At 27.3% G+C, this 26104-nt stretch overlaps 4 protein-coding genes across 8 annotated transcripts; 3 read left to right on the top strand and 1 right to left on the bottom strand.

Annotated features, from left to right (window-relative positions):
- Positions 1–3507: 3507 nt before the first annotated feature.
- Emc1 (ER membrane protein complex subunit 1) lies at positions 3508–12496 on the top strand. Of its 3 annotated transcripts, XM_072887717.1 has the most exons (16): positions 3508–3815; positions 4007–4122; positions 4413–4596; positions 4881–4934; positions 5271–5426; positions 5582–5918; positions 6011–6314; positions 6857–6877; positions 7752–7924; positions 7999–8160; positions 8280–8564; positions 8650–8845; positions 8934–9131; positions 9472–9597; positions 9734–9961; positions 10074–12496. In XM_072887717.1, the coding sequence occupies exons 1-16, from the start codon at positions 3673–3675 to the stop codon at positions 10232–10234; spliced, it is 2844 nt and encodes a 947-aa protein (XP_072743818.1). In that variant the 5' UTR covers positions 3508–3672; the 3' UTR covers positions 10235–12496. The 3 variants fall into 3 exon arrangements, with proteins under 3 accessions (XP_072743818.1, XP_072743820.1, XP_072743819.1); XM_072887719.1 differs by lacking the exon at positions 4881–4934 and having other exon boundaries at positions 3509–3815; XM_072887718.1 differs by lacking the exon at positions 6857–6877 and having other exon boundaries at positions 3509–3815.
- On the bottom strand, positions 12126–16927 carry Tti1 (Telo2 interacting protein 1). The gene is given in 14 exon segments (XM_072887716.1): positions 12126–12181; positions 12183–12245; positions 12322–12456; positions 12529–12757; positions 12857–13157; positions 13238–13795; positions 13924–14163; positions 14249–14644; positions 14736–14947; positions 15170–15480; positions 15612–15789; positions 15929–16106; positions 16178–16314; positions 16423–16927. Coding segments are annotated over 14 exon segments (3165 nt in total). The 5' UTR covers positions 16614–16927; the 3' UTR covers positions 12126–12145.
- A 963-nt stretch (positions 16928–17890) lies between these two features.
- On the top strand, positions 17891–22253 carry LOC140664050 (PMS1 protein homolog 1). 3 transcript variants are annotated; one of them, XM_072888770.1, is made up of 13 exons: positions 17891–18110; positions 18204–18390; positions 18537–18657; positions 18766–18930; positions 19074–19348; positions 19446–19565; positions 19781–19924; positions 20177–20565; positions 20766–20955; positions 21074–21242; positions 21393–21699; positions 21779–21917; positions 22020–22253. In XM_072888770.1, exons 2-13 carry the CDS (start codon positions 18253–18255, stop codon positions 22128–22130), a joined length of 2268 nt encoding a protein of 755 aa, XP_072744871.1. In that variant the 5' UTR covers positions 17891–18110; positions 18204–18252; the 3' UTR covers positions 22131–22253. The 3 variants fall into 3 exon arrangements, with proteins under 3 accessions (XP_072744871.1, XP_072744873.1, XP_072744872.1); XM_072888772.1 differs by having other exon boundaries at positions 17899–17989; positions 18272–18390; XM_072888771.1 differs by lacking the exon at positions 17891–18110 and having other exon boundaries at positions 18123–18390.
- Positions 22254–22683: 430 nt separating this feature from the next.
- Positions 22684–25989, top strand: Rpl5 (ribosomal protein L5). The gene is made up of 6 exons (XM_072888232.1): positions 22684–22841; positions 23726–23911; positions 24379–24513; positions 24715–24917; positions 25288–25465; positions 25716–25989. The coding sequence occupies exons 1-6, from the start codon at positions 22839–22841 to the stop codon at positions 25902–25904; spliced, it is 894 nt and encodes a 297-aa protein (XP_072744333.1). The 5' UTR covers positions 22684–22838; the 3' UTR covers positions 25905–25989.
- Positions 25990–26104: the final 115 nt, after the last annotated feature.

The raw sequence follows: 26104 nt of genomic DNA, 5'->3' as shown, positions 1-26104 counted from the left end.
GTACATTAACATGTATTTTATTTTGATAAATCTAAAAAACCAAGTTATTTTAATATGATTTTATATATATATATATATATATATATATATATATATATATATATATATATATATATTTTAGAAGATTTAAATATAATCTCTCTTTCATATTTTATAATGTAATATTTTCGATTTGTGCTTGTATAAGAGTTATAATATTCTACAAGTTATTGCATTAATACAATTTGATTATTAACATTATTCGAATATCTTTTATGTTAACTAATAATATCTTTTGCAAAAATAATAATCAAAAGACATGTATCAGTTGAATACACGAAATGCCAGTAAAATATACAGCAATGCAAAGTCCATTTAAATTGAAATATACAAATATAGCACAATATGTATTTTCTTAAATACTGTAGTATATTTCACTCTCTTCCATTTATTTGTACGAGAATTATTTACATAAAAAAATTAATACGAAAAACTACGATAATTTAGAGAAGGATAGAGATGTCTTGTACAAATAAGTGATCTATTGCTATAAAGTTGCTCATATCATTATCTCTAATTCATTATCTTCTTAAATAATTATAATCGCGGTTGTACTTTTTTCTTATTTATACTTTTTTTTCTATTTACACTAAACTAAAAAAAAAGATCAAATTTTATTGCCATAGATACTATACTCTCTTTCTAAGGACCCAATGATAAAGTAGTGTGATGATAAATGGATATTACCGTACTTGTGATCGTGCTATTTTTTTATATTCAAAAGATAAGGATATATAGAAAAGAGGTATGACCTTTGTGCCATATTTGTGCTTTCCATTTGTAAAACAGATATTAAAAACCATACTTGATATTCTGGGACACGGCAAATTCCCAAACAATTAAAAATTTTTCCAAGTTGGACTAAAAGAAAAAAATATTTAGTACTAGAGCAGTCGAGAGGGTGGACAGTTATTTAGAAGAATAATTATTCTCCGTCTTATTTCTAAAAGAAGAGAAAAAATATTTTTTTATGACGATACAAAAATAGATTTTTTTCTTCTAATCTGTATATTACTAGTACTAACTTACAAAGACACACATTTTCCAGTTGCTTAAAAAGGCTTAGTGATTAAAATGATCATTTTAATCGCTGGTTGTTTTAATGTCAAAATGCTATAAAAAAAAGCATATTACAGATTGCAACTTAAATGTATATAATGTATCACAGAAGCATACTGTAAATTTTGGTCGAATCTTCACCTTTTAAACTATAACTTTGAATTTTTTCTATTCTCGAAATCTTTATGTACACACTGATATATTTTACAAGAAATCGCTGGATTATTTCAAATACAGCATAGGCGAAATAGATGCAATAATATTCATATTTTGTTTGAGTCGTGTAATATGTTTCTAAAATATAATTATTGCTAGATAATTATGTACATAATTTATCTTGCAATAATGTATTTCTAATATTCTCTTAATTAAAAAAAAATCGCGTAACTTATGAATATTCAATAAATATAAAAATTGTATGTCTTAAAAATGATGATTGATCAAGTTTAATCTCTCTCTGTTTTTATCTTTTTTATTACAATCTCTAGAAAGATAGTTTAAATTTTTTATATGTATATGTATACGCCTGCATATGTATAATAATGTATTAGTTATAGCACAATTAATATACTATAATTATGTATAATAAGATAATGTTGTGCATAGATTGCATTTTTTGTAAGTAGTGCACTTATTTTACAAATTTTAAGATATACATCTTATACATGTTAGCTTTTTTTATATTGCATAATACTGCCAAGTGACAGATTCATAGTAACAATGTGTATTAGCAGCAGTATTTGACAATTTACTTTTATTATGATTTTTATATGCATTTTTGTACAAGACATTTTTAACATTATTTCTTATAATTTGCTGAAATAAAGCAAATTTAGTTATGTAACTGATACAATTAATAACATTACTAATAACAGTCGAGTAAGATAGTGTATACATTGTTTATATTTTTTGATGTTAAACTTTCATTTCGGCATATAACAACGTGATGTAATTTTAATTTCACTACTTACAACTTTTGCACTTAATGAAGATCGCGCGTAAGATGCGAATTATTCTTTTTAATCTTTCCTATTTTTTAACAAAATCATTGAGGATGCTATAAACCAAAGTTATAATATATTATAATCTAAGATAACATGTACGTTTTTTTTTGTTATGGACTATTGCAAATAAGTATACAAAGAATGAATGTATGAGAAATGTAAAAATATTCTAGTCACCACGAATCTGCTTCTAACTTTTATTCGTACACGCGAATAAAATGCTCCGAGAGATAGCGTATAAGCAAAAAAAAAAAATCTTAAATAGAGCGGGTTAATGAGCGTATGAATGAACGAAAAGGCAGTAAAGATAGAAAAGAATGAGGATATGAAAGTAAAGAGATGCAACTTAATATTGTCAATTTAGATAGAATGCAAAAAACCAAACGCGATGCGAGAACAGGAATTTCTGTAGAAATTACAAAAATATATGTATATGTGCTAGGATACAATTTCAATTATGAATAATTTATAAACATTTGTCTCTATTTTCGTATGTATAATAGAATTTTTTATTTATGTACTAACATAAGGGCAGCATAAGAGAGCATCCCATTCCTATTATTAATTTTTCAATTTTATGGATTTTTTACGAATTTTTTTTTCTTTTTGTAACAATGAAATGCTTGAATAAATTAACAAAAAAGATATATAATCTTTCCATCACTGATGTATATGTTCTTTATGCTTAATGCACTCTTTTGCTGTCATAACGATAGCGAAAACATCGGTAACAAATATCGGCCTCAAAACTGATTTATCGAATTATCCCGTTTTCTTAGAAAGATTATAATTAACAACAACTACAATGTGAGCAACATGATTACATAAACGCATATTCTATATGGCACTAGGAAACATTTATTTTTTATTTATATGTATTTTGAAAACAACTTTTTCAAATAAACGATACAATAAAACTACTACAAAATAGTATAGTTTGCAAGACACATCGTTAGCTGCCTATATATCTCCTAATTTTTTACAAGAGCTTCGAGAAACTTTCTTCCTTGTTTTATAATTAGCACGTTAATATTTTTATTGTCACACATAAATTAGAAATAATATACATCAGTATCTGTTTATTCGACTGTGTAACCGTAACTAATGACCAAATAAATTTTAAGCTTTTATAATTCGAAAAAATTATTTTAAAAAATAATAAATTGTCGCAGTGATAAGATATATCTCTCTCTTTCTCTCTCATTATCTTAATTGTTTACGCTGCTTGAGCACCCGTCATACATATACATGTGCGCAGGGCACCGAAATATTCCAAGTCAGTTCTGGGATCAGCCACGTGTTGGACGAAGATGTAGTTCACCTGTCCTTATCTATTGTACGACGATCACGAGTACATATATATATATTGCTGGAGACTGGTGGGTGCAGGAAGAAGGGAGGGGACAGACGAAGTATCAGACGAGGGGTGACCGTGTGGGGTGTACGACGTACGGCGTACGGCACGATTATATTATATGTATGCGGTGTCGCCCGTGACACCGTGTACGAGGTGTAATAAAGAGCGGTGTAAAAGAGAGCGCGATACCTTCTCAGCGCACTTATCATCATCATGGCTTCGTTCGCGTGGACCTTCCGCGGTAACATCAACCGGTTCTTGGTAGACGCGCAAATATTGCAGTATCTGATCGTGCTGGTGGGCCTGTTCAATTTCTCTCTGTGCCTCTATGAGGATCAAGTCGGCAAATTCGATTGGTAAATGAATCGCTCGCAACCTTCGGAACAACCTCTAAATTATGCATACCCGCGTGTTCCCTTCTCTCCCTCTTCAAGGGGTTTGTCAAGATAGTGCTCCGAAAATTATTAAATAAACGGAGTGTAATAAACACATAAATCTTTCTTCCTGAGATCAGTAATCGCTTAATCACTTAATCTGCTTGTTTCAGGAGACAGAACTATGTCGGCAAAATTAAATTTGCCAGCTTCGACACGGTGTCCACGGCGAAGAAGATCATCGTCGCCACCGAGGAAAACGTCATCGCCGCACTTAATCTGAAATCAGGTAAATAAAGTACATTTTGTATTTCGTGTGTCTTGTCTTTGGATGTTTTTTTCTCAATGAATAGAGAACGCATCACATATTTATCTCTGACTTCCTTGATATTTTAACTTAATTGTTGTTTATATTTTTTCTTCATTCAAATATTATATTCAATGTTACATTTAATAATTAAGTACACCTTCAGGCTAGATAATATTATGCGATAAGTCACTATATATTCAACATACCTGATTTTTAAACATTTAATTAACTCAAAATTAAATATATTTATAATATTTGTAATTTAACAGGCCAAATATTATGGAGGCGAGTGTTAGAAAAAGGTTATGGAGGACATATCAGAACTCTAGGAGGTGTCGCTGATGGAGATTTGATATCTGTAAGTGGAGGTGTTCCTGCCATTGTTCGTGCTTGGGATTTAGCAACTGGACATATACTTAACGAGTGGCCAATAGCAGAGCAAAATACTGATAGGTTTGTGTAAAATATAATAAATTATATATATATAATGCTATATAAATATATAAAGTTTCTACAAAATAATACTAAATTTATAAAAATATTTTAATAATTTTTTTTTCTATTACTCTATAATAAAAAATGAAATAAATTTTGCTAGAAGAAAAATATATGTGCTTTTAGGTATATATATTACATACAGGATAAAGTGTATATGTGTATACACACACTACATACACTTGTTAAAACTTTTAAAATTAATATAATTGAGAATAAATTATGATCTATTGCTTTTACAGACATGAGTCTCCATTTATATCATTTTCTACATTGGGCTTGTATTCTGCTGACAGGTTTTTCTACCTTTATTCAAAGCACAGTTTATAATATATGTTTTGTACACCTAATTGTTTATTACTATAAATTGAGCTGCTTAATTCAATGCTTAATATTTTTGTCAATATCTAACCATTTCTCATCATTTTTAAATTATATATATATATATATAAAATACATAATATAGAAAATAAATATATCTAGATGGAGATTAAAATTATTTATTTATTTATTTATAATAGAAGACTAAAATTTTCGATGTGCTACAATATTGGTTTGATAAAATTATAAGAATGTTTATGTTGTGCATTTCTTTTTGGAATATATAACAGATATAGTTTCTTGTTTTTCAGGATAAAAGACGTAAAATGGCATATCAAAGATGGAACATTACATCATATACTACCTATTTATAATAGTGGAGTTGAAGTAACATCTTATGATAGCAAAACAGGAGAAAAATTAAAGACTCGAAGGGTTTCTGCACCATTTATAAATCAGGAAACAGAGTAAGTAATTAAATTTAGATTATTTTTCTCTTTGCTTTATATTAAATTTTATTCTATACAATATTCTATTGCAATATTGTCTTTGTAAATGATCTGTTTTTTAATTTGTCACTTATTACAATATTCAAAACTACTTTATTTAATTTTATTTATAGGTGCGTTCTGGCAGCTCCATATTTAGCATGTTTAAAGGGAGACAGTTCTTTAGCTCTAGTGTTCTTAGTACATCTATTTGATACTAATGCACAACCACAGTCAGTTACAACAAATACAATATTCGGAGCTGGCGCGCAAGGGCCATATAAACTAGAATCTGTACTTGGAGAGGAACCTGTAATTTCTGTTAACGCCGATAATGACCAAAGAAAACGGATTCTTGTTATCGGAGAACTTCCGATTCCTATACAGAGGGATATCACTGGTGATGCAACGCTTTATGTTGTTTCTATTGATAATGAGAAAGTACTTTTGGAGACAACATATAAAAATGGAGTAAATATACTAAAATATGCTATTTTTATTCTCTAAATAAAAAATTTTCTGTAGTATCTTTATATAAACGTTCTCTAATTTTATTTTTACAGAGAATAGAAATAGCGGCTACAGATCTCTTGTCGTCCGCATCTCTACCCGATTTATCAGTTACTTTAACACATGCTTCTATACAATCTCCGACTATAATAGCATCTGTTTGTCCACGTCAAACGAAAGGAATAACATGTCGTCATTTATTATCCTCGCAAGATCACAGCATCGCGTTATTGCAACATAATAAATTAATATGGGCGAGAGAAGAAGCACTCGCCAGTATTGTAGCTGTTGAAATTATAGAATTGCCTATGTCCGATAGAGATCAAGCTATCGAAACGGAATTTGATCAAAAAGAGAGTAAGTAATTTATCTGTAAATTTATCTGTCAAGAGAGATCATAAGAAATGAATAATATAATTCAAGAGCTACAAAAGTTACACTTTTCTAATCCTATATTGAATTTGATTGAATATTTTCCATGTAATATTTTACGCATAATTTATATGTGTATAACAATAATTTCATATATAGCAATATAACATAATTTTTATGTACGTTTCTTTTATTAGGGATTATAAAAGGATATAGCAGAAAAAATAAGATTGTTATTTTCATTGAATAACAACTTTATTGATCTTATTATTAATATATTAAATGTATAAAAAGTATTCTTATATCTATGCACTTTAAAAATATTATAATCATAATATCTATTATTTTCAAAATATTATATATAATCTGGAGACTATATATTTATTAAGGAGCTTACTGTTTTTAATAACACTCTTGTGAAACTCTATGGTTTATTAGCACAATTCAAGTTATATAACACAAACTACCTATATACCTGTTCAGTTATATTAATTAACTCTCTTTTGTGTGTGAATGGCTGCTGGCAGGTATTGATGTAGACAGTTCATGTAAGTAGTGGAGCAGGAAAGCTGGTTTTAATGCAGAGTGCTTTGTTTTATGCTATTTACAAAACTTATGCATGGTGTAATGTTTGCATATAGAAGAACTTCCAGATATTGAAAGATGTAGTGTAATATATATGTGTAATTATTTAGCGTATTCTTAAAGATATTACACTGCTATCTGCATGATATATTGTAAAGAAATATAAATATCCATATTAGATATTTGTTAAGTTTTACTTTGAGATGAATAGTGTAATAATTTTGTTGATATACAGAGTATTTCAAAATAGAGTCTCTAATTTGAAGATAATCTTTCCTTAGTGAAATTGTCGAGACATCAATAATTTTCGAATTATAAATTAAAAAAGAAAGATTTTTTACGAACTAACTTTCTAGAGATAGTTAACAAATTATATTTTTTAGTTAATTTCAAAAGTTTAGCAGAATTTTAATTTAAATTTTAAATTTTATTAGTTACAAAAACGTGTGCTGGAAAAAATTAAGGACTTGCAAAAAACTGATAATCTTAACATTTTCTTTTAAAAAAAGGAAAAAAAACATTATTCTAAAATGATTAAAGAATATTTTGTTGAAACATCCGTATTTTTTAGAATTTTTATCTTAAATATGATAACCAGCTATGCTAAGATGAGTAAAGGGCTTTTTGCGAATTTCAAAGTTGTCGCCTATGTAGTTATTAGGTTTTTATAATTGGATACAAAGACTTAATAATTGTAGCTGTTTGCTATTGTTTCTCTTGTCTAACTTTTTAAATCTTTCTACTAGCTAAATCATCCAACCTATGGGTTTTAGTAATGGTATACAATTATTCGAAGATATATATTTTCTAATTATATCTTATATTGTTCTTAAACAGGGGATGTGCTAAGTATGTTTCTACGAAGGATTACTTCACAAATTAATCAAGCCAGAGCATTCTTTCAAACGATACTAGATTTAGGACCTCAACAATCCAATCAACGTATCGATTTGGTACGAGATAAGTTCGGCCTGCATAAAATGATAGTAGCCGTTACGTCCGCTGGCAAGGTATGAATCTGTAAGCAAATCAATTGCCACGTCTTATACATTGGAAATTATTACATTAAGCTTATCATTTGTAGTTGTATGGTATTGAAAGCAGAAAAGGTGAAATTATCTGGCAACTCAGGCTACCTAACATTCGTGGTTTTACAAAACTGTCTAATACAATGATCTTATATGTACAAAGAGGTAGCAGACACTTTCCTCATCCACCTCAATGTGCTTTATTAGCAGAAGACAAGGTACGATGTGTATATTCATGTATTATACATTTAATGATAATAGTATGTATTCAGTAATAAGCGTACAACACATGCTTCTATTCATCTCAGATCTAATATATTTTTTTTGTTTGTGGTAGGAAACTGGAGAAGGTGTTGCATATACATTTAATCCGATTACCGGACAGCCGTTGGACGGATTAGTAAAACTTGGGTACAAAATTAAGCAATCTATGCTGTTGCACGTAACGACCGATGACTTCTTACGCGGTATTCTCATTCTTGATGCACGGGATAAAGTTCACGTTTATCCCGACACTGCTATCGCAGTTGCAGCTTCACTCGGCAAGAGTACATATCTCTTTACTGCTGATCAAACGACAGGAATACTGTCCGGTTTCTCTCTTTCATACAGTACAACTCAGGTTCGTAATATATAGATATCTTATCCATACTTAGTGTATTGCTAAACATCAATGTAACAATTAATTATTTTAATGACTGTTGCAGGAACTAATCGCTCACAAAGTGTGGGAGTTGTTACTATCACCAAGAAATCAAAGAATAACGCAAGTTGTTGCCAAAAATCCGATAGAACGTGTGCATTCCCAAGGGAGGGTCTTGAGTGACAGATCGGTATTATATAAGTATATTAATCCTAATTTAGTGGCTGTGGTGACAGAAGGTATCGGACATGCCCATAAAAGTAAGTGCATCGTTTATCATGTAATACTCAATTGACATTATTTCTTAAAGAAAAAAAAAAATATTTTTAATAATTTTATTTTATACAGATACGCTTAATTTATATCTACTGGATGTAGTATCCGGAACTATGATATTCTCCATCACGCACAAGAGAGTACGCGGTCCAATCCATATTGTACACTCGGAAAATTGGTTGGTATATGGTTATTTTAACGAGAAAGGACGTAGAACAGAGATTGCTACATTAGAACTCTATGAAGGAAAAATACAAAGTAACACCACAGGTGAAAACTAAAATTAATTATTTTAATTCACATATCTGTACGCCTTAAGAAAAAAAGGATTAATATCCATTGACTTATCTAGTTATTAGCCACTTTTATTTTGAGACATAACAAAAAAGTCATTAAGTTTTTAGTACCATTTATATCTTAGAAAATCCATTTATAAAAGAGAATATAGAGATAAACAAATTTTTTTTTCTCCCAATCAAGATTTCTAATATAACTAAGGATCTTTTATGAGAAAATTATTGAATTTTGGATATTAGCTTTTTTCTTTCAAAGTACAGATATATTTCTATTATTATTTCGAACATCTATAACAATTAGTTGGGTGTTTCAGTATTTTCTTCTTTAGCAACAACAAAATTGCCAATTGTAGAAAGACAAGCTTTTATTTTTCCTGCATCTATAGAATATATGCAGGAAACAATTACTGAAAAGGGTATTACTAGCAAACATATAATAGGTACGTTTTTAGTTTGGATTGAGAATGATAACTAAAAGAAAAATGCAATTCTAATTATCTAAATATGTTGAGATACTAAATATTAAGAGAAGACAAATGAACACTTAATGATATTATCTTCATATATTTTCACCAGTTGCTTTAGCTAATGGTGGAATATTAGAGTTGCCGTGGATGATGGTGGATCCACGACGACCTACTAATCCTGAAATGCGAGAAGAAGGAGTAATACCGTATATGCCCGAAATTCCAATCCATATGGATGCTATTATTAATTATAATCAAAGTGTTTCTAGGGTTATGGGTATTCATACTAGTCCCAGTGGCCTTGAAAGTACTTGTTTAGTTTTTGTACATGGTCTTGGTGAGTATAATATCGATGTTAGATCGCACAATTTTAAAGTATTGATAAGAATATTATGTATATATATAAGTTTGGCTTCTTATATGAATGAAATAAACGTTGTTTCTTGCAGACCTGTTTTACACAAGAGTAGCACCATCTAAAACATTCGACGTCCTAAAGGAGGACTTTGACTATTATCTTATTGTGATAGTACTCGCGGCGTTGTTGATCTCATCGTATATCACCAAAAAATTAGCATCCCAAAAAGCTCAGAAACAAGCGTGGAAATGATGCCTGGCTTTTCTAGACTCGTGTAATATTTATGAATCTATTCACTATAGGCAAGAATTTTTGCTAAAAATAACTTGTAAAATATACTGTTTTATAAATAGCTAATTTTAAAGAACTAATGTAATAAACGCTCTAATACTTTATTATCTCTTATTTAAAAATGTCTGAATTTTAAATCCTAAATGATAAAAAACATAGAATATATATTTTATCTTTTTTTTTTATAATACAGAAAATGCAAATATGCATAAAATCTTTTAATTCTTTCAAACTATACTAATCAGCATATGAGAATGGACCATGTAATTATCGATTATTAAACTACATATAAATAAGTGATAATGTATTCAAGGTCTTTAATTGCTGTTTTATTAATTGTACAGCAATTTTGTAAAAGGTACGAAATTTCTTTTAAAATATTTATATATCTTTGATTAAATCAAAGCAGAAATCGATAGTTTATGAATGCAAATAAAATTACGATCATAATGTGCATTTCACAGTGAAAATATTGAAATATTAATGTATATGAATGTATACTAAACAATGCGCCGAGAAATATAGGTATATAGAAAAATATTTATTTAATATACAAGAAAAAAATATATGACTAGGTTATTAAATAATATAATCTAATTTACAATAAATCGTTTATATGATTTCAGATATACAATTGTGAAATGTAATTTAGAAGAACAGTATATTTTGCATTTGTCTCTGTGTATGTACCTGTAATTGATAATTTTTGTAACATTGTATGTAAAGAGTTTACGCACTTTATATACACTTGTATATTTGAAATTTCTTGCAAAGTATAAGCTCAATTTTACAAACAGATAAATTTCTTTAAGAGAATATCATTTATAATACTTGCAAGAAATGTAATCATGTAAAGCAATGTGATGCTTATAATTCTTATAAAAGAATTCTTGATTGTAGAAATGTTTCTTTAGTCTTTAGTTTGATGAAAAATTTAGTATCTTTGAATTTATTAATTATCATAGAACTGTATATTATCTCTTTGAAACTTTAGAAAATTAAATGATATTCTAGAAAGAACGAAAAAAAACGGTTGTTGAAAAAAAGTCTTAATTATTTGCATTTTTCTTCAGAATAGTAGCTGCGCAATTCCTCAACTATGTTTAAAACATCCCAAAAACTCTAATTTTTCTTTTAAGTTATAGAATTTAAATAACTTTTAATTTAAGTCTAGTATATTCATTTCTACTTTTCGTAGTTTCAGAAAACAAAAACGATTTACTCTTAAAAAAAAAAAAAGAATTAAATTTAACTATTAAGATTAATATAAATTGAGATATTTCAAGAATGCAGTATATATTTCATAGACATATTCATATAAGTCTATGATATATTCGCTGTCATATACATATTAAAATTAAAAGAAAATCAGAAGAGATAATATGTAAATATCATCAAGCGTATCTCTCTCTCTCTGTATATATATATATATATATATATATTATACATCACTATAATACATCTTTGTTTTATAAAGTAATATATCACTTTGTAGATACGAAAAGGAGTATAATTAAATATACACAAATTATTGTAAAATGTGGAAAAAATATAATTATAAAATCTGTTAGAATTATATATAAATAAAAAAATGTTGTGTCAAAATTTTTTCACTATTTTTTGATGTTATGAATCTATATAAATATTCGTCCATGTATATATATTTCAACAATTCTAATAATCTTTATTTTTTATACTATTTTAATGCTTCTATAATGAATAAAGGCGTTTTGCAACTAAATGGCGCATTGTTGCCTTGAAGAGTTTTGGTCTACTATTTATTATGTTATACATTTGTATCATTTTTAAGGGCTCTATTATGGTTCTTTTGAAATAATATGTATATCTTAGATTTTTAATATATTCATTTATTTAATAATGGATATCCTTTTTTGGATGTATATATATATATATATATAATAATTTCGTGTATGTTTTTATAATATTCGTTTGATCGATCAATATCTAAATCCTGGAAAGTAACATTATACATTACATAAGATTTTTACTTATAGATATCGCATTTTAATAATTAAATGCTAACGTACCAGTAGATTATTTATGTCAAGTTTTGCATCAGGTATTACTTGTGCAATTTTTGAATTCCAGATACTGAGACATTTCAAACATGTAATATCTCCATTATAATCGGCAATATCTTTATACAATTTTACACAGCACGCCTATTAATGAGGAAATAAATAATCAAAGACATTTATAACATATGCAAGAGTTTGCTTCTTTCTCAATATTACCTGTAACATAGGATGTTGTTGTGCACTAAGATACGATTGTGTATTACTTAATATTTGCCATAATTCTCGCTCACGAAGTTTCAAAAGCCGAGCGATTAATCCCAATGTAGATAATAATTCGTGTTGTAACTTGTAGGTTTGTGTAAATTTGTAAATATTTGCGGAGCTTTTATCAATGCTTTCTGTGGAAGATTCGGCCAGGAATTTAAATACGCATGGCAGTACTTGTCTGCATGTGAAAAATCAATTTCATGTCACCATTACTTGTGTATTAACTGTTTTTATACTATATTATGTATTTTGCGAAATACATAAAAAAATATTTTACCGTAGAGTTCTATTTCTGATAAAATCATTCGATATATCGGCGAGTACATGTAAGAGTTGCCACGAACGATTAATTACAAGCACGTTTTTATCATTAAATCTGTCGATTAGCGGATGCCACAGTTGGTGCACAAGAGGTAATAACTCATTCTCCCATTCGACTAATATTGGTAGACCTTCTTGAAGCGTTTGCATTGCTATTAAAGATTTTTGTACATCCTTCAAAGGTAGAAAGTGTAAACAGCTTTTCATAATTTCTACAATTATCTTTATATGGGTTGGTAACTTTTTGTCTTTTTCATCTAGAATTTATAAAATAAACAATATATACATTTACATAATATTTATAAAACATACAGATACATAAATTCTCTTATTATACCTTCTACATTCGAATCAGAGTAATCTTCATTTTTTTCCTCTGTTAATTCTTCAAAATTTGATACATCTGAATTTGATTCTATCTCTTCATTATTCTCTTCGATTTTTTCATCCATTTTCTTTGCATTATAATATTCCAATAAAGAAAGAATAATTGTCTCCGAAGGATTATTTATAGCTCGTGTGTCTTCTTTTTTTATTGTTCCTTTTGCATCCTCCGAGCTTATTAACGTTTTTACACACGTGATAAACGTATGAAATATTTTTAAGAAAGAATAAGTATTTTTTTGATGATAAGGCATACTTAATTGTTTGAGTACATCTTCTACAATTCCCTTTAAATGTGGTAAGAAGTCTAATCTGCTATATTTCATAACAACTTCAATAACATTTAGTACGCCAGGATTACGAGTCACTTGACGTAATTTCATTAAAATGTGATAAGAAAAATAATCTACATTAGCACGTAACAGATCGCCGATCGATTTATGTTGTTGCGTCTCCGCAACACTTTCGAGAGTACGTATTCCGATATAACTGATCAAACTATTTCCACTACCTAAAATCCATATACATACATACATACATACACACACACACATATATATATATATATATATATATATATATATATTATTATTTATATGTATAAAGAAAAAATTTAAGCTTTCTCTCATGCACACATACCTGCTCTTTCAATAATTATATACAAAGTTTTCAAACAGTATCTGTCATAGTCACATTGTAAATTTTGTGCTATATAGCCTAATCCTTCCATCAAAAGACAACATTGTACTATATTACTCTGTGCCTGTACCAAAGGAGTATCTTCAGATACTTCTATAGGCAAGTACCATACTTCCCGCATGGTATAAAAATCTACAATTTCCTTATATAAATGGAACATAGATGGATCTTTAACAGGAACTGAAAAAATGAAAGTTAAAACTTTATAAAAGCTGATTTTAATATTTCATTTTATCTTTCAAATATATTATATTGTATGTATCACCTAAGATCCAGTTAAGTAGTAAAGTCAATTCTTTTCTGTGTTGTGGTGCATCTGACATAAGCTCAAGAATAGTATCGACTAATATTCTAAAATCTCCTAATTCTCCAAGCAGCTTGCATATTGTGACAAGTTTCTCTCTACATAAACTGTTCTTGATAAATTTAAATTGTTTCCAAGAATCCGAGCCGTAAAAATACGCGGGATCGTCTAAATCTTTCATATTTGCTGTTAGTAAAGGAGATACATCATTGCAATCTAATGTCATAATGTATACAAGAGCTAAAAGCAATCTTCGTATGTGAGCTTGTGATCTCATAATATGAGGCAATCTTTGTTTTCCAAACAGTTTTAGATAGCCAGCAAATTGATTCAAAGATGCTAATTGTTCATTTTCATCTGAAACATATAAATATACGTTTTGTTTTAATATGTTTAAATTATTTATTTATGTTCAAGAATTATTATATAACAAAGAAAAAAATCTTACCTGATCGTCTGATAAATGTTGGCAATCTTGTAAGTAAACCATAAAACTTATCTTCCAATGAATCAATTAGTGATCTCATATTGTGATTTTGCATGTACTTTTCACTTAAACTGTATAGTACATTGTGTGCTTTTTCGCTAACTTCTATGGACTCATCTTCGGACAAGGAAATCAAATACTCCGTTAATGCCATAATATTTGGTTTCATATTTCTATATAAAATATTATAAATATATAATATATAAATTTCTATATAATAATATAATATAAATATATAATATAAATTTCTATATAAAATATTAAAATTTATTTATTTAAATATATATATATATATATAGTAAATACATAGTAATATATATAATATATATATAATAAATACAATATTACTAAATATATTACTAAAGATGTAAAAAAAAAGAACAAAAATGTTTTACCTGGAACAATTTTCGAGTATAAGATTGATACTTTCTACTAGTTCTCTCCTAACTTTATAATGTGAATGACTCCTAATTTTATCCACAAGCTGTATACAAGCATTAAGCTTAATTGCTGCAGCTTCAAACCATTCCTTATTTCTTGTAGCTCCCTTTAGATTATGTTTTATATCACATTTGCCACTATATGCCGGAGTGTGCAATGCATTGCAGTCTTTTTTCATAAGTGTTTCTATAGATAATGCAATGTCTTCTTCCTCTTTATCATGCATTACAAGAGATATAACTCTTCCCCATGCTCTAATTGCCATCTATAATTCAATTAATATACAGATTAATGTCTGTCATTCAAACAATTTGTTCCTTAAAGATAATTATACATATAACAGTAAAGTATGTAAAGATACTTATAGATAGCATGTAAAAATATTATGTGTATTACCATTGTAACTTTATGATTTTGAACCTCACTGCCCATTGCTATTTCTTGTAATCCACTAACAATACCAGGTAAAAATGCCATAATGATATCTGCTACTTGTTCTTGCATAATGATATCAGATTTGTCTATTTTGTCATCTATATGACACAGAATCATTACTGCATCTATTGCTGCTAGTCTAATAATAGATACATTGGTTTCAATTATATTTAATATATGAGTTTATAAAAGAAATGCAAATATATTTTTATAAAAGTAGTATTATATTGAGAGTAAATATAAATGTTATCTATATAATGTTTTTTTTAAATATTCACTTTACGACAGGCGACTTTTCAGTTCTTGCAATTGTTAAGCATAATAATATTCCTTGACCAAGTTTCAATATATTCTCTTTAGTATAAAGCAACTCAATAACATCAGTAAAGCATTGGTGAATAAGATCTTTGATACATAAAGCTACTGCTTCCTTAAGTTCTTCATGAAACATAATTACTGTAAAAATTCAAAATAATTAAATTTAAATAATTATTGATATATATTGATAATCTATATAATATACATACCATGACTTGGCTGACTTTTGTCAAAAATTTGAAGTAACAAAGAATCATAGATCTCATAAAAGTGTTTTATTCTTGTAATTCTAGTCTTCTGTATTATAATTCTCATAGTCTTCACCATATGCTCTTTTATATTCACACTATGTATAAAAGATAAAAATATATATAAAATTATAGATTAGAATCTATATTATAACACATATATAATTATAAAGATAAATAATTATAATAAATTACAAATTCATTACCTCAAGCTGTTGTTTCGTAGAGAAATGATAATGGGTAATAAACAATACTCTGACAAATCCTGCATAACTTCATTGGAAATGTTATTAGCCACTGTCGCAATTCTATCTGCATGTTCCTTACTCGGATCTTTCATGAGATTATCGCAACACGATTTCAGCTCCAGGAAAATTTGTACGTCTGATTTTTCCATTTTGTGATAAAATCATTCAGAATATATGTAACATATATCACTTTTTTTTAACCGTATATGTTAATCCATTACAATTGTAATACTCGTCTTATTGAGTATACATAATATAAAGCATTAATTACATTTTTCAATTAATAATATTAATAATTTTTCAAGTAACGAACTAATTAAATCCCTCGATAAATATGTTTATACTATACAGTAAAAGAGAGAAACTTGAAAAACGCTATGGCACTATTTTTTATAAAACGCTTTTTCCATATTATACACTAGCGTCACATACATCCGTTTTACAGCCTAGAACTACACAGCCATTTCTAATATCTACTTTCGATGATGATAAAACAGTTACGAATATACCAATCGGTTAAATGATTCATGTCCATGTACTGTCCATGTTACTTAATTTTTACATTAACAAATTTTGTAGATCGAATATACTGTCGTCTCCTTGAAGACTTTTCATTAAAAGAATTTTGCTCGATTTAAATGGCCCGAGACAGAGACACATTTCTATTTAAAGTTTCGTCAATTGTCGTTCACTTTTTATGCTAAAACATTTACGAACTCGTTCGACTACTGAATACATATTGCTGCGGTTCTTTTGTATGAGAGAACCGCACACTTGAATAGAAGACGACAAACTATTATGGATTTAATAAGTTTATCGTCAGAACGAGATATAGTTTCATTTGTCAACAGAATTGAAACAATATTAATTAAGGCGTGTAATTGCAAAATTCGTTAAATCGAACAAGTATTTTAATTATTAATTGAACTAGTTTAAAGCTTTCTTATTTATTAAAATTATTTATTAAATACTTGACCCTAAATAAAAATAAAAATATTTCAAAATTATTTAAAAGCTTCATAATATATTTTCTTATTTTTACATTTTCTCCAATAATTTTAATTAAATTTGCAATTAAATGCCTCAATTAAAATTATAATTTTATGATTTATTTACAGCTTACAGTTTCAGTACAATATAAAAATTTTTCATAGATTTCTTAATAATTAATTATATTTACATTTACAATATGTAAATATGAACACCATATGTATAATATACACTCTCTTTCTTCTAAACACGAAAAATATATTAAAATTGCACTTATAATTTTAAGCTTTCATTGCGATATAACAGCAGCTTTATTTAAAATAACTAAACAATTAATTTTTCTATCTATCACCTCCTCATATCCCATCCTTTTTAAGAGAAAAAATTAGTCTCATCTACATTGTGTTTTATTAAAAAACTTTACACAATGGAGAGTTAATGTTGTCAAATTACTATCTAAGTAATGGCAGGTTCTATCATCGTGGACACAGGACTTAAAAGAGGAGTGAGACCGCCGCGTACATACATTGGATGAGTTCGAAAAGCACATTTTTAATATTATCATTATTCCACCTTATTCTGATTGGTCAATCAAACGCTATTTTATGTCACGAGTTAGATTTTCAAACTCAACCGTGTATACAAGGCACATTAAGGTTATACTATGTTTAGGCGTGTTTTTTAAATTCGTCAATGTCTGTATCTTAAAAATGCAATATTTAATTTTATTTTTAATATTTTTCCATCAGATTTCTTAATATTACGTGATAAGAATATTATTAACAGCGGAATTTAAAAATGTCGATTTCTGCATTAGATGTAAGAACAGCAAAACTAATTACTACCACGCAGATAATAACTTCTGTATATGCAGTGGTCAAAGAATTGACAGAAAATGCGCTTGATGCTAATGCAGACAATATTGAGATCAATCTTGTATGTATAAAAGTTAAATTTACTTTTCCATATATTACATATATATATATATATATATATATATTTTTTTTTTGTGTATTTACATATATGCATATATTCTTACAAGATTTGGAAGTCATTCGCATAACTTTTCTTTGCTCTTTTAGGTAGATAATGGAACAAGTTTAATAGAAGTGAAGGATAATGGTCATGGGATATCTAAAGTAGATGCAACATATATAGCATTACCTTCCTATACATCTAAAATATCAAATTTTGAAGATTTAGGTGACATTTATTTCTATATTTATTCTATAATTAATTTAATTATCTTTGAAAGCATATATAAAATGATCAACAATGAAATAAATTTTTATATTTTATTATTATTCCTAGATACATTACAAACATTTGGGTTTAGAGGAGAAGCATTGAATGCATTATGCGCAGTAGCAGAAGTTATTGTTATAACAAAAACAGAAGAAGATGATGTTGGGACTTTATATATAATGAATCACACTGGACAAATTGTAAAACATGAATCTTGTCACAGAAGTACTGGTAAAAATACCTTTTTAATTTCTCAATTATTTTTAAATATGTATATTAGTTTTATAATATTTTGATATATATATATATATATATATATATACACATACATACATACATACATACATACATACATACATATATGTATTTTATAGGTACTACTGTACAAGTGAAAAATTTATTTAAACAAATGCCTGTAAGGAGACAAATAATCACCAATACAAGGAAAGCTAATCAAATTATTAAATTATTGGAAACACTAATACATTGCTTTGGGATATGTAAACCAAATGTACGAATTCAATTTAGGATTAACAATAATCTTGTATTTACCAAACCAAGTCTAAATAATATTAAAGAAGCTGTGAATCATATACTTGGTAGAAAAATTATGTCTAATATGGAATGGATTGAGCCAAAGGATACAGAAGTAAGTACACTCTTAGAATAATTTAAAAAGACCTGATATTTTTATTTATTCTACAATTAATGACATTGACACAATTTACATCTTGGTTACTTTTCAGTTTATTCTGCAATTAATGTTACCTTCAAAAAAAATACAGAATCTATCAGAAGTTTCTCATCCTGATTTATACTATATTTTTGTAAATAATAGACCTATTAAGCATAAAAGTCTTGAAAAGGTATGTTCTATTTGTATTAACATTATTATATAATATCAAAATGAGATATTCAAATAAAAAATTTCTCTTTTACAACAAAAATGTATTTGTATATGTGCACATATTATCTACATATTTATTTTATTTATAAATTATTAAAAAGTAATTATATATTATAAAAATATAATCACAATATTAAATAAGATAATGAAGAGTTATATTTTTTATATATACAGCTAGTAAATAATATAATATTAGAGTATTTTAAACAAGAGTCACATAAAAAAAAAGTGATATTTCTTGTATACATTTTTTTGAAACCAATGGATATTGATGTCAATTTGGAACCAAATAAAGATACAGTTCTTTTTAAAGATCAGGTAAGACTATAAGCAATATTATAATTTAAATAAGAATATGTATTTTTTTTATAAAATACCATTATAAGGCAATATTTATATAAATCTTTAAATTTTAGAAAACATTATTAAATAATAATAAATAAAAATAAAATATTATATAATAAATTTATTATATAATAAATAAAAATAAATAAATATTATTTTCAAAGTTTTAACTTTATAGAGATATTTACAAAATATCATATACATCAAAATAATTGATATTTGTAGAATAAAGTCTTTGATACTGTAGATAAGCATATAAAAAAATATTATGGACTTAAATCTGTGGAAGTTGTTGAACAAAATGTATCTGATGACACATCCATCTGTTATGAAGATTATTCACTTAATTTAAGTAAAGATATCGATACTGAATGGCCTACATGTAAAAAACGAAAAATAGATGTTCAAGAAAAAAATATTCAAAAGAATATTGTGAAAGAAAAGCCAGTGCTTATGCACAATAATGAAGATAAAAAATTTCTACATAAACAAAATATCAATCCAATTCAAGATCAACAGCGATACAGAGATGCATTAACTCACATAGAGCCGCCGAATTTAAGTGATTCTGATTCATATGATACCTTTCCTACTATAACTTCACTTGATAAAATGTTAGTACATATATCTATATAATAAATAATAATAAAAATAATTAATATAATATATACAAAAATACAATAAATTTATATATTTATATATATATAAATTTCAGAAAGTTTCTGATCTTTAATGTTAGTGTATTAATTAGGGTTTTTATAGCATCCAAGAGCTTCAGGTAGCTATATAAATATTAGCAATATAAATTTTACAGGGAAGAAGAAGAATGTGAAACTTTGAGTCAGTTACCTGTTATAGATCTTGGTGAAGATTTTGACTTTATAGAGGAACTTGGAAATTGTAGTACAGATGCAAATAAAAGTCAAGATAAATTAAATGAGAATCAAGAAAAGAAACAAATTTCATTAGAGACATGGAGTAAGGGACATATCACTGGTCTCAAGGTAAAATTCTTCACAATTTTGAAAAATTCACTAATTTTCTTTAATTTATACACATGTATGTATGTGTATATTTATAATTTTGTTAGAATTATCTTACATTTGATATTATATTAAATAGGGAGGTACAGATATACAATCTGATATTGCCATTGGGAAACAATCCAATGGTAACTTAGACAGTCAGATTAATGAGATAGAAAAATGGAAGTTAGATGGAACAATGGAATTAGATAAAACACATGTTGATAATAAAGATCTTAAATTTATAAAACATGTTAGATCACAAAGTATGTATAATATATATCACTCAAATTATTATTCTTTTTATATGTTGCTTTATTGTTAGTTATTTCTGTTATATAAAACTATATAACAGAATAACAAATGCATATATACAAGATTGAAAATTATGATGTTAATAATTACTTTGTATTTAGTTGCAAAAGAAAATCCTACGTTAACAGCAGCTCAAACTGCAAGAAAAATTACCGAATTTTGGAAACAACTATCATCCCATGAGCGTGGTTATTATAGAGATGTTGCATATAAAGAAGAAAAAGAACAGCAGATTAAGAAAACCGAAGAAAGAAATGAAGTGAATAAAATGGGCACAGAGGGAAATAAAAAAAGCAGACTTTTACAGTTGTTTGAAAAAATGAAGAACACAAAAAATGAAAAGAAAGAGAAATTGAATATGAGGACGATAGTACCTTGGACTATTGACAGAGCTAAAATAATTACAAGGTTGAATTTTAATTTATATTGACAGACTGTTGATCTTATATTTTTTCTTTGTTGATATATTTTAATAACCATTTTACAGATTAAGTTTTGAAAGTGAACATATAATAGGTCGCTTGACACCGAACTTATGGCTTGCTACAATTTGTGAACAAATATGGATCATAGATATTATTGGTTTGATCAAAGGTTTGAAAGTTGCTAATATTGATGCAGATAAGGTATTCTATATTTAATACTTGTCTTCTTTGTAAAAGATATATTATAAAAATATAATGTATGTAAAATATTAATTTACATCAATGTTATTGTCATTATTATAGATAGATGCTAAGAAAATTGAATGTCTTCTCAAACAATGGTTATCAGAACGTGATGACATGTCAGTGATGCATTCCGTATATGACTTCAAGAAAAATATAAATATGGTATAATATTTGTAGTACAATTTGTGGTATAATATTTATTTATAATTATGACATCATTTTATGTGTTTACTACGTAAACTTTGAATTAAAGTTGAATTGATAAAAATACAATAATTATGTGATTTTACATCTGTAATAAATAATAAAGTAACAAAATTGTATAAATAATAAATTAAAATTATAAATCTAAAAATACATGTCATTCGAACTTATCTAAGTAAGCGTTTGCGAGTAATCGTTTTATTCGTATTTTTCTCTCTGATCTTATTTGCTCACAACTTTATTGTTCTGTTTCAAGTTGGAAGAACAAATGTACGAATTTCTTATAGATTACACTTATTTTCCAATTATTAGTATATTAATAAACAAATTTTAAGAATTTAAATTAATTTTATTTATTTAAATTTAATAAATTAAATTTTTAACTTATCAATTTTGTCTTAAATATCTTTATTTGCGAAAAGCTTTTTAAATTTGCCGCCAAGATCGCTGAGCATCATTAGTTCATCCGCTTGCCGCTAGTATCGCTCTTATCTAAATTTCTTTCGATCGCCATAGTGGCTCGTAGCGACGCCACACGCCACGTCTTATAATCTTTTTACAGCTTGAGTCTCTTCTCTCTTCTAAGCTAACAAGCCAACCTTCTCTTTCTCCATTTTACAAGGGCTGTTTGGAGGTCTGCATTTTGTTCAATTTTCAAATCATCTTAACACAATGGTAAGCAAATTCTTTCTCTCAATATATGGTTTATTTGATTAAGTAAACTTCAATACACGCGAATTATTCATTGGAAATCAACGAGAAAGCGAGATGTCTATTTTTCGGAGAGATTCTTTATTTGCCGCATGGTGAAAAAATATAGATATTCGCACATTTTCTTCCCGTAATGTTAATACTATCTGAAATTGTATATCTCACTTTGAATAAAAATTCTAAATAAATATCTTTATTATCTTAATTATATATATAAAATCTCAAACTATGGGTTAAATTTAATTTATATATATATATACATACTTTGATTAGATTAAGATTTTGCCCATGTGCCAGTTGATGCCTATTAGTAGTAGAAGTAAAATTTAGAGAAAATATTATCCTCTTATATAAACAGCTCAAATATCTTGAGTTTGCTATACTGATTTACTTGTGTATGAAGCTCTGAGGAAGTGTATATAGCTGATATATATTGCTAAAACATGATGATACACCTAGCTCGCTTTGATGTTTTACTGAAGAAAACACAATTGTTCCCTACATATAGTCTGATTAGCAAGAATATCAGATAATATACTTATGAAATAATAATATTTATATTTATAAAAGATCAACTGTTAAAAATTAATTAACATAAGTGTTTTTATATTTTGTATAGATGTTTAATTATATATACAACATTTAATTATATTCTTATTTACTCAAGAAAAGTAATAAATAATGGATAATTTTTACTTTATGATAAAAATTCTTCGAGCTTGTTTTAATTTAGAAATGATTAAGATACTTTAGTTTCTGACTTATATCCAGAAAATAAAAATAAATTAATAATTAAATAATTTGAAACTTTTTACTCACTTTATTTTAATACCTGTGTGTTTGTATAGGGTTTTGTCAAAGTAGTCAAGAATAAGCAGTATTTCAAACGTTATCAAGTTAAATTCAAGAGGCGCCGTGAAGGAAAGACTGATTATTATGCTCGCAAAAGATTAACTATTCAAGACAAGAATAAGTACAATACACCTAAGTATAGATTAATTGTACGTCTCTCTAATAAGGATATTACGTGTCAGGTAAGTTAGATTATATTATTATCAAATAATAACATAAAATCAATTAGAATTAAGCATCATGTAATTTATGATGTATTGAGTATGTATTAAGCTCTTTATTCTGGACTTTTATTTTAAACGCTATTTATATTATCAACAGTTATCACATGTATAAAGTGAAAATATACACACATTACGTCATAAATGTTTGCAATTTTACTAGCAATTACTTTTATTTTACATCAAATAATAAATGTTTAATAATGGAATAGCAATGCAAGAAGTTCAGTTTACAAAAACTTAATTTATTAGTTGAGAATATAGAGAAATATATATTCCAATGTATTATCATTTTTGCTTAATATATATATATATATATATATATATATATATATATATATATATATATATTATCGCCCATTATACATACATTATTTATGCAAAAAAGCGTAAACAGTTAACTAATAATGCATATATCCTTTTTTAAGGTTGCTTATTCGAGAATTGAAGGAGACAGGATTGTTTGTGCTGCTTACAGTCATGAACTTCCCGAATATGGTGTTAAAGTTGGTCTTACCAACTATGCATCTGCTTATTGCACTGGTTTGCTCTTGGCCAGAAGAGTAAGTCTTTTTTTTTTTCCTTCAAAAACAATAGCTGCAATATGTTGCTAATATGATGAAACACCTAGCTCACTTTGATGTTTCACTGAAGAAAACACAGTTGTTCCCTACATGTATCCTGATTAGCAAAAATATCAGATAGTTGTATTAAAAAAAACGTCTTCTTTATGATTTGCTAAAATCAAAGTTTTGTTTTTGTAGCTCCTTAAGAAGTTGGGATTGGATACCTTGTATGTGGGTAGCACAGAAGTGACCGGTGACGAATATAATGTTGAAGAGTTGGATGATGGCCCAAGTGCTTTCAGATGTTATTTAGATACAGGGCTTATGCGCACCACAACAGGCGCCCGAGTTTTCGGTGCCATGAAAGGTGCAGTTGATGGAGGTCTTAATATTCCTCACAGGTATACTAAAGAGATTCGTACATAATATTTGCTTTCTGCTATTGATTTATATCATGTATATCTAATAATTTTATAGTGTTTTTTCCTTGTTCAAATTATAATATTTTTGTAAAAATAAAAAATGAATTATATAGAATGTGAAATCAATGCAAATGATATGAATTTGATACTTTAATGATAATTTTACGATACATGTATGTTATCTGAATTGGTTTAATGTTTACTTTTATGCTTGCATTTTACAATGACAATCTCATAAATTTCATACAGATATAACAGGATTAAATAAAATGTCTCGATCAACTTTCAAAATATTGCACTACACTAACTTCAATTGTTTAATTATTTTTTTCGTTATCTTGTTCTATAGCACTAAGAGATTCCCCGGATATGACCCTGAGTCAAAATCATTCAATGCAGAAGTGCACAGGCAACATATATTTGGTCAACATGTTGCCAATTATATGAAAACTCTTGAAGACGAGGACGAGGAGGCTTTCAAGAGACAGTTTTCACAATACATTAAGCATGGCATTTCTGCGAATGATGTAAGCACAGTTATATTATAATTTTTAATATTCATTTATATTATTTTAATGTATTACGTACGTCCAGCTTACAATTGCTGCTTAGATTAATTAAATCTATGTAGCGTCGCAGTTGGACAATAGCAATTTTCATTGGTTGTTAAATGTGAATGCATTAATGCATTTATCAAAATAGACCCATGTTACACTATTGTTAAATATGCATATAGATAACCATAAAGATAATATAAAAAAATGTATTTTTTTTTAGATCGAGAACATATACAAGAAAGCCCACGAAGCAATCCGTGCCAATCCGGAACACAAAAAAGTTACAAGAGAAAAGGAACCCATTAAGAAGAGATGGAACCGTGCGAAATTATCCTTATCCGAGAGGAAAAATCGTGTGGCCCAGAAGAAGGCCTCGTTCCTCAAGACTTTGGAGGAACCAGAGGTGTAACTATTCTTCTATTCAGAATCCTGTTTATGTATGCATAGACTTATGTATGAATGAAGAATAAAGAATAAAGAACACTCAATACATATATGAGTGTTTAAAAATTATAATTTTGTATATATATATATATATATATATATATATATATATATATATATAATTTACATACTATATATTTAAAAAAATGTTTTTAATAAATTATC

The sequence above is a fragment of the Anoplolepis gracilipes genome, chromosome 3 (assembly GCF_047496725.1).
Source record: "Anoplolepis gracilipes chromosome 3, ASM4749672v1, whole genome shotgun sequence".
Lineage (NCBI taxonomy): Eukaryota > Metazoa > Arthropoda > Insecta > Hymenoptera > Formicidae > Anoplolepis > Anoplolepis gracilipes.
Note: the sequence above shows the minus strand (reverse complement) of the source record. Positions and strands in the feature narration are given on the sequence as shown.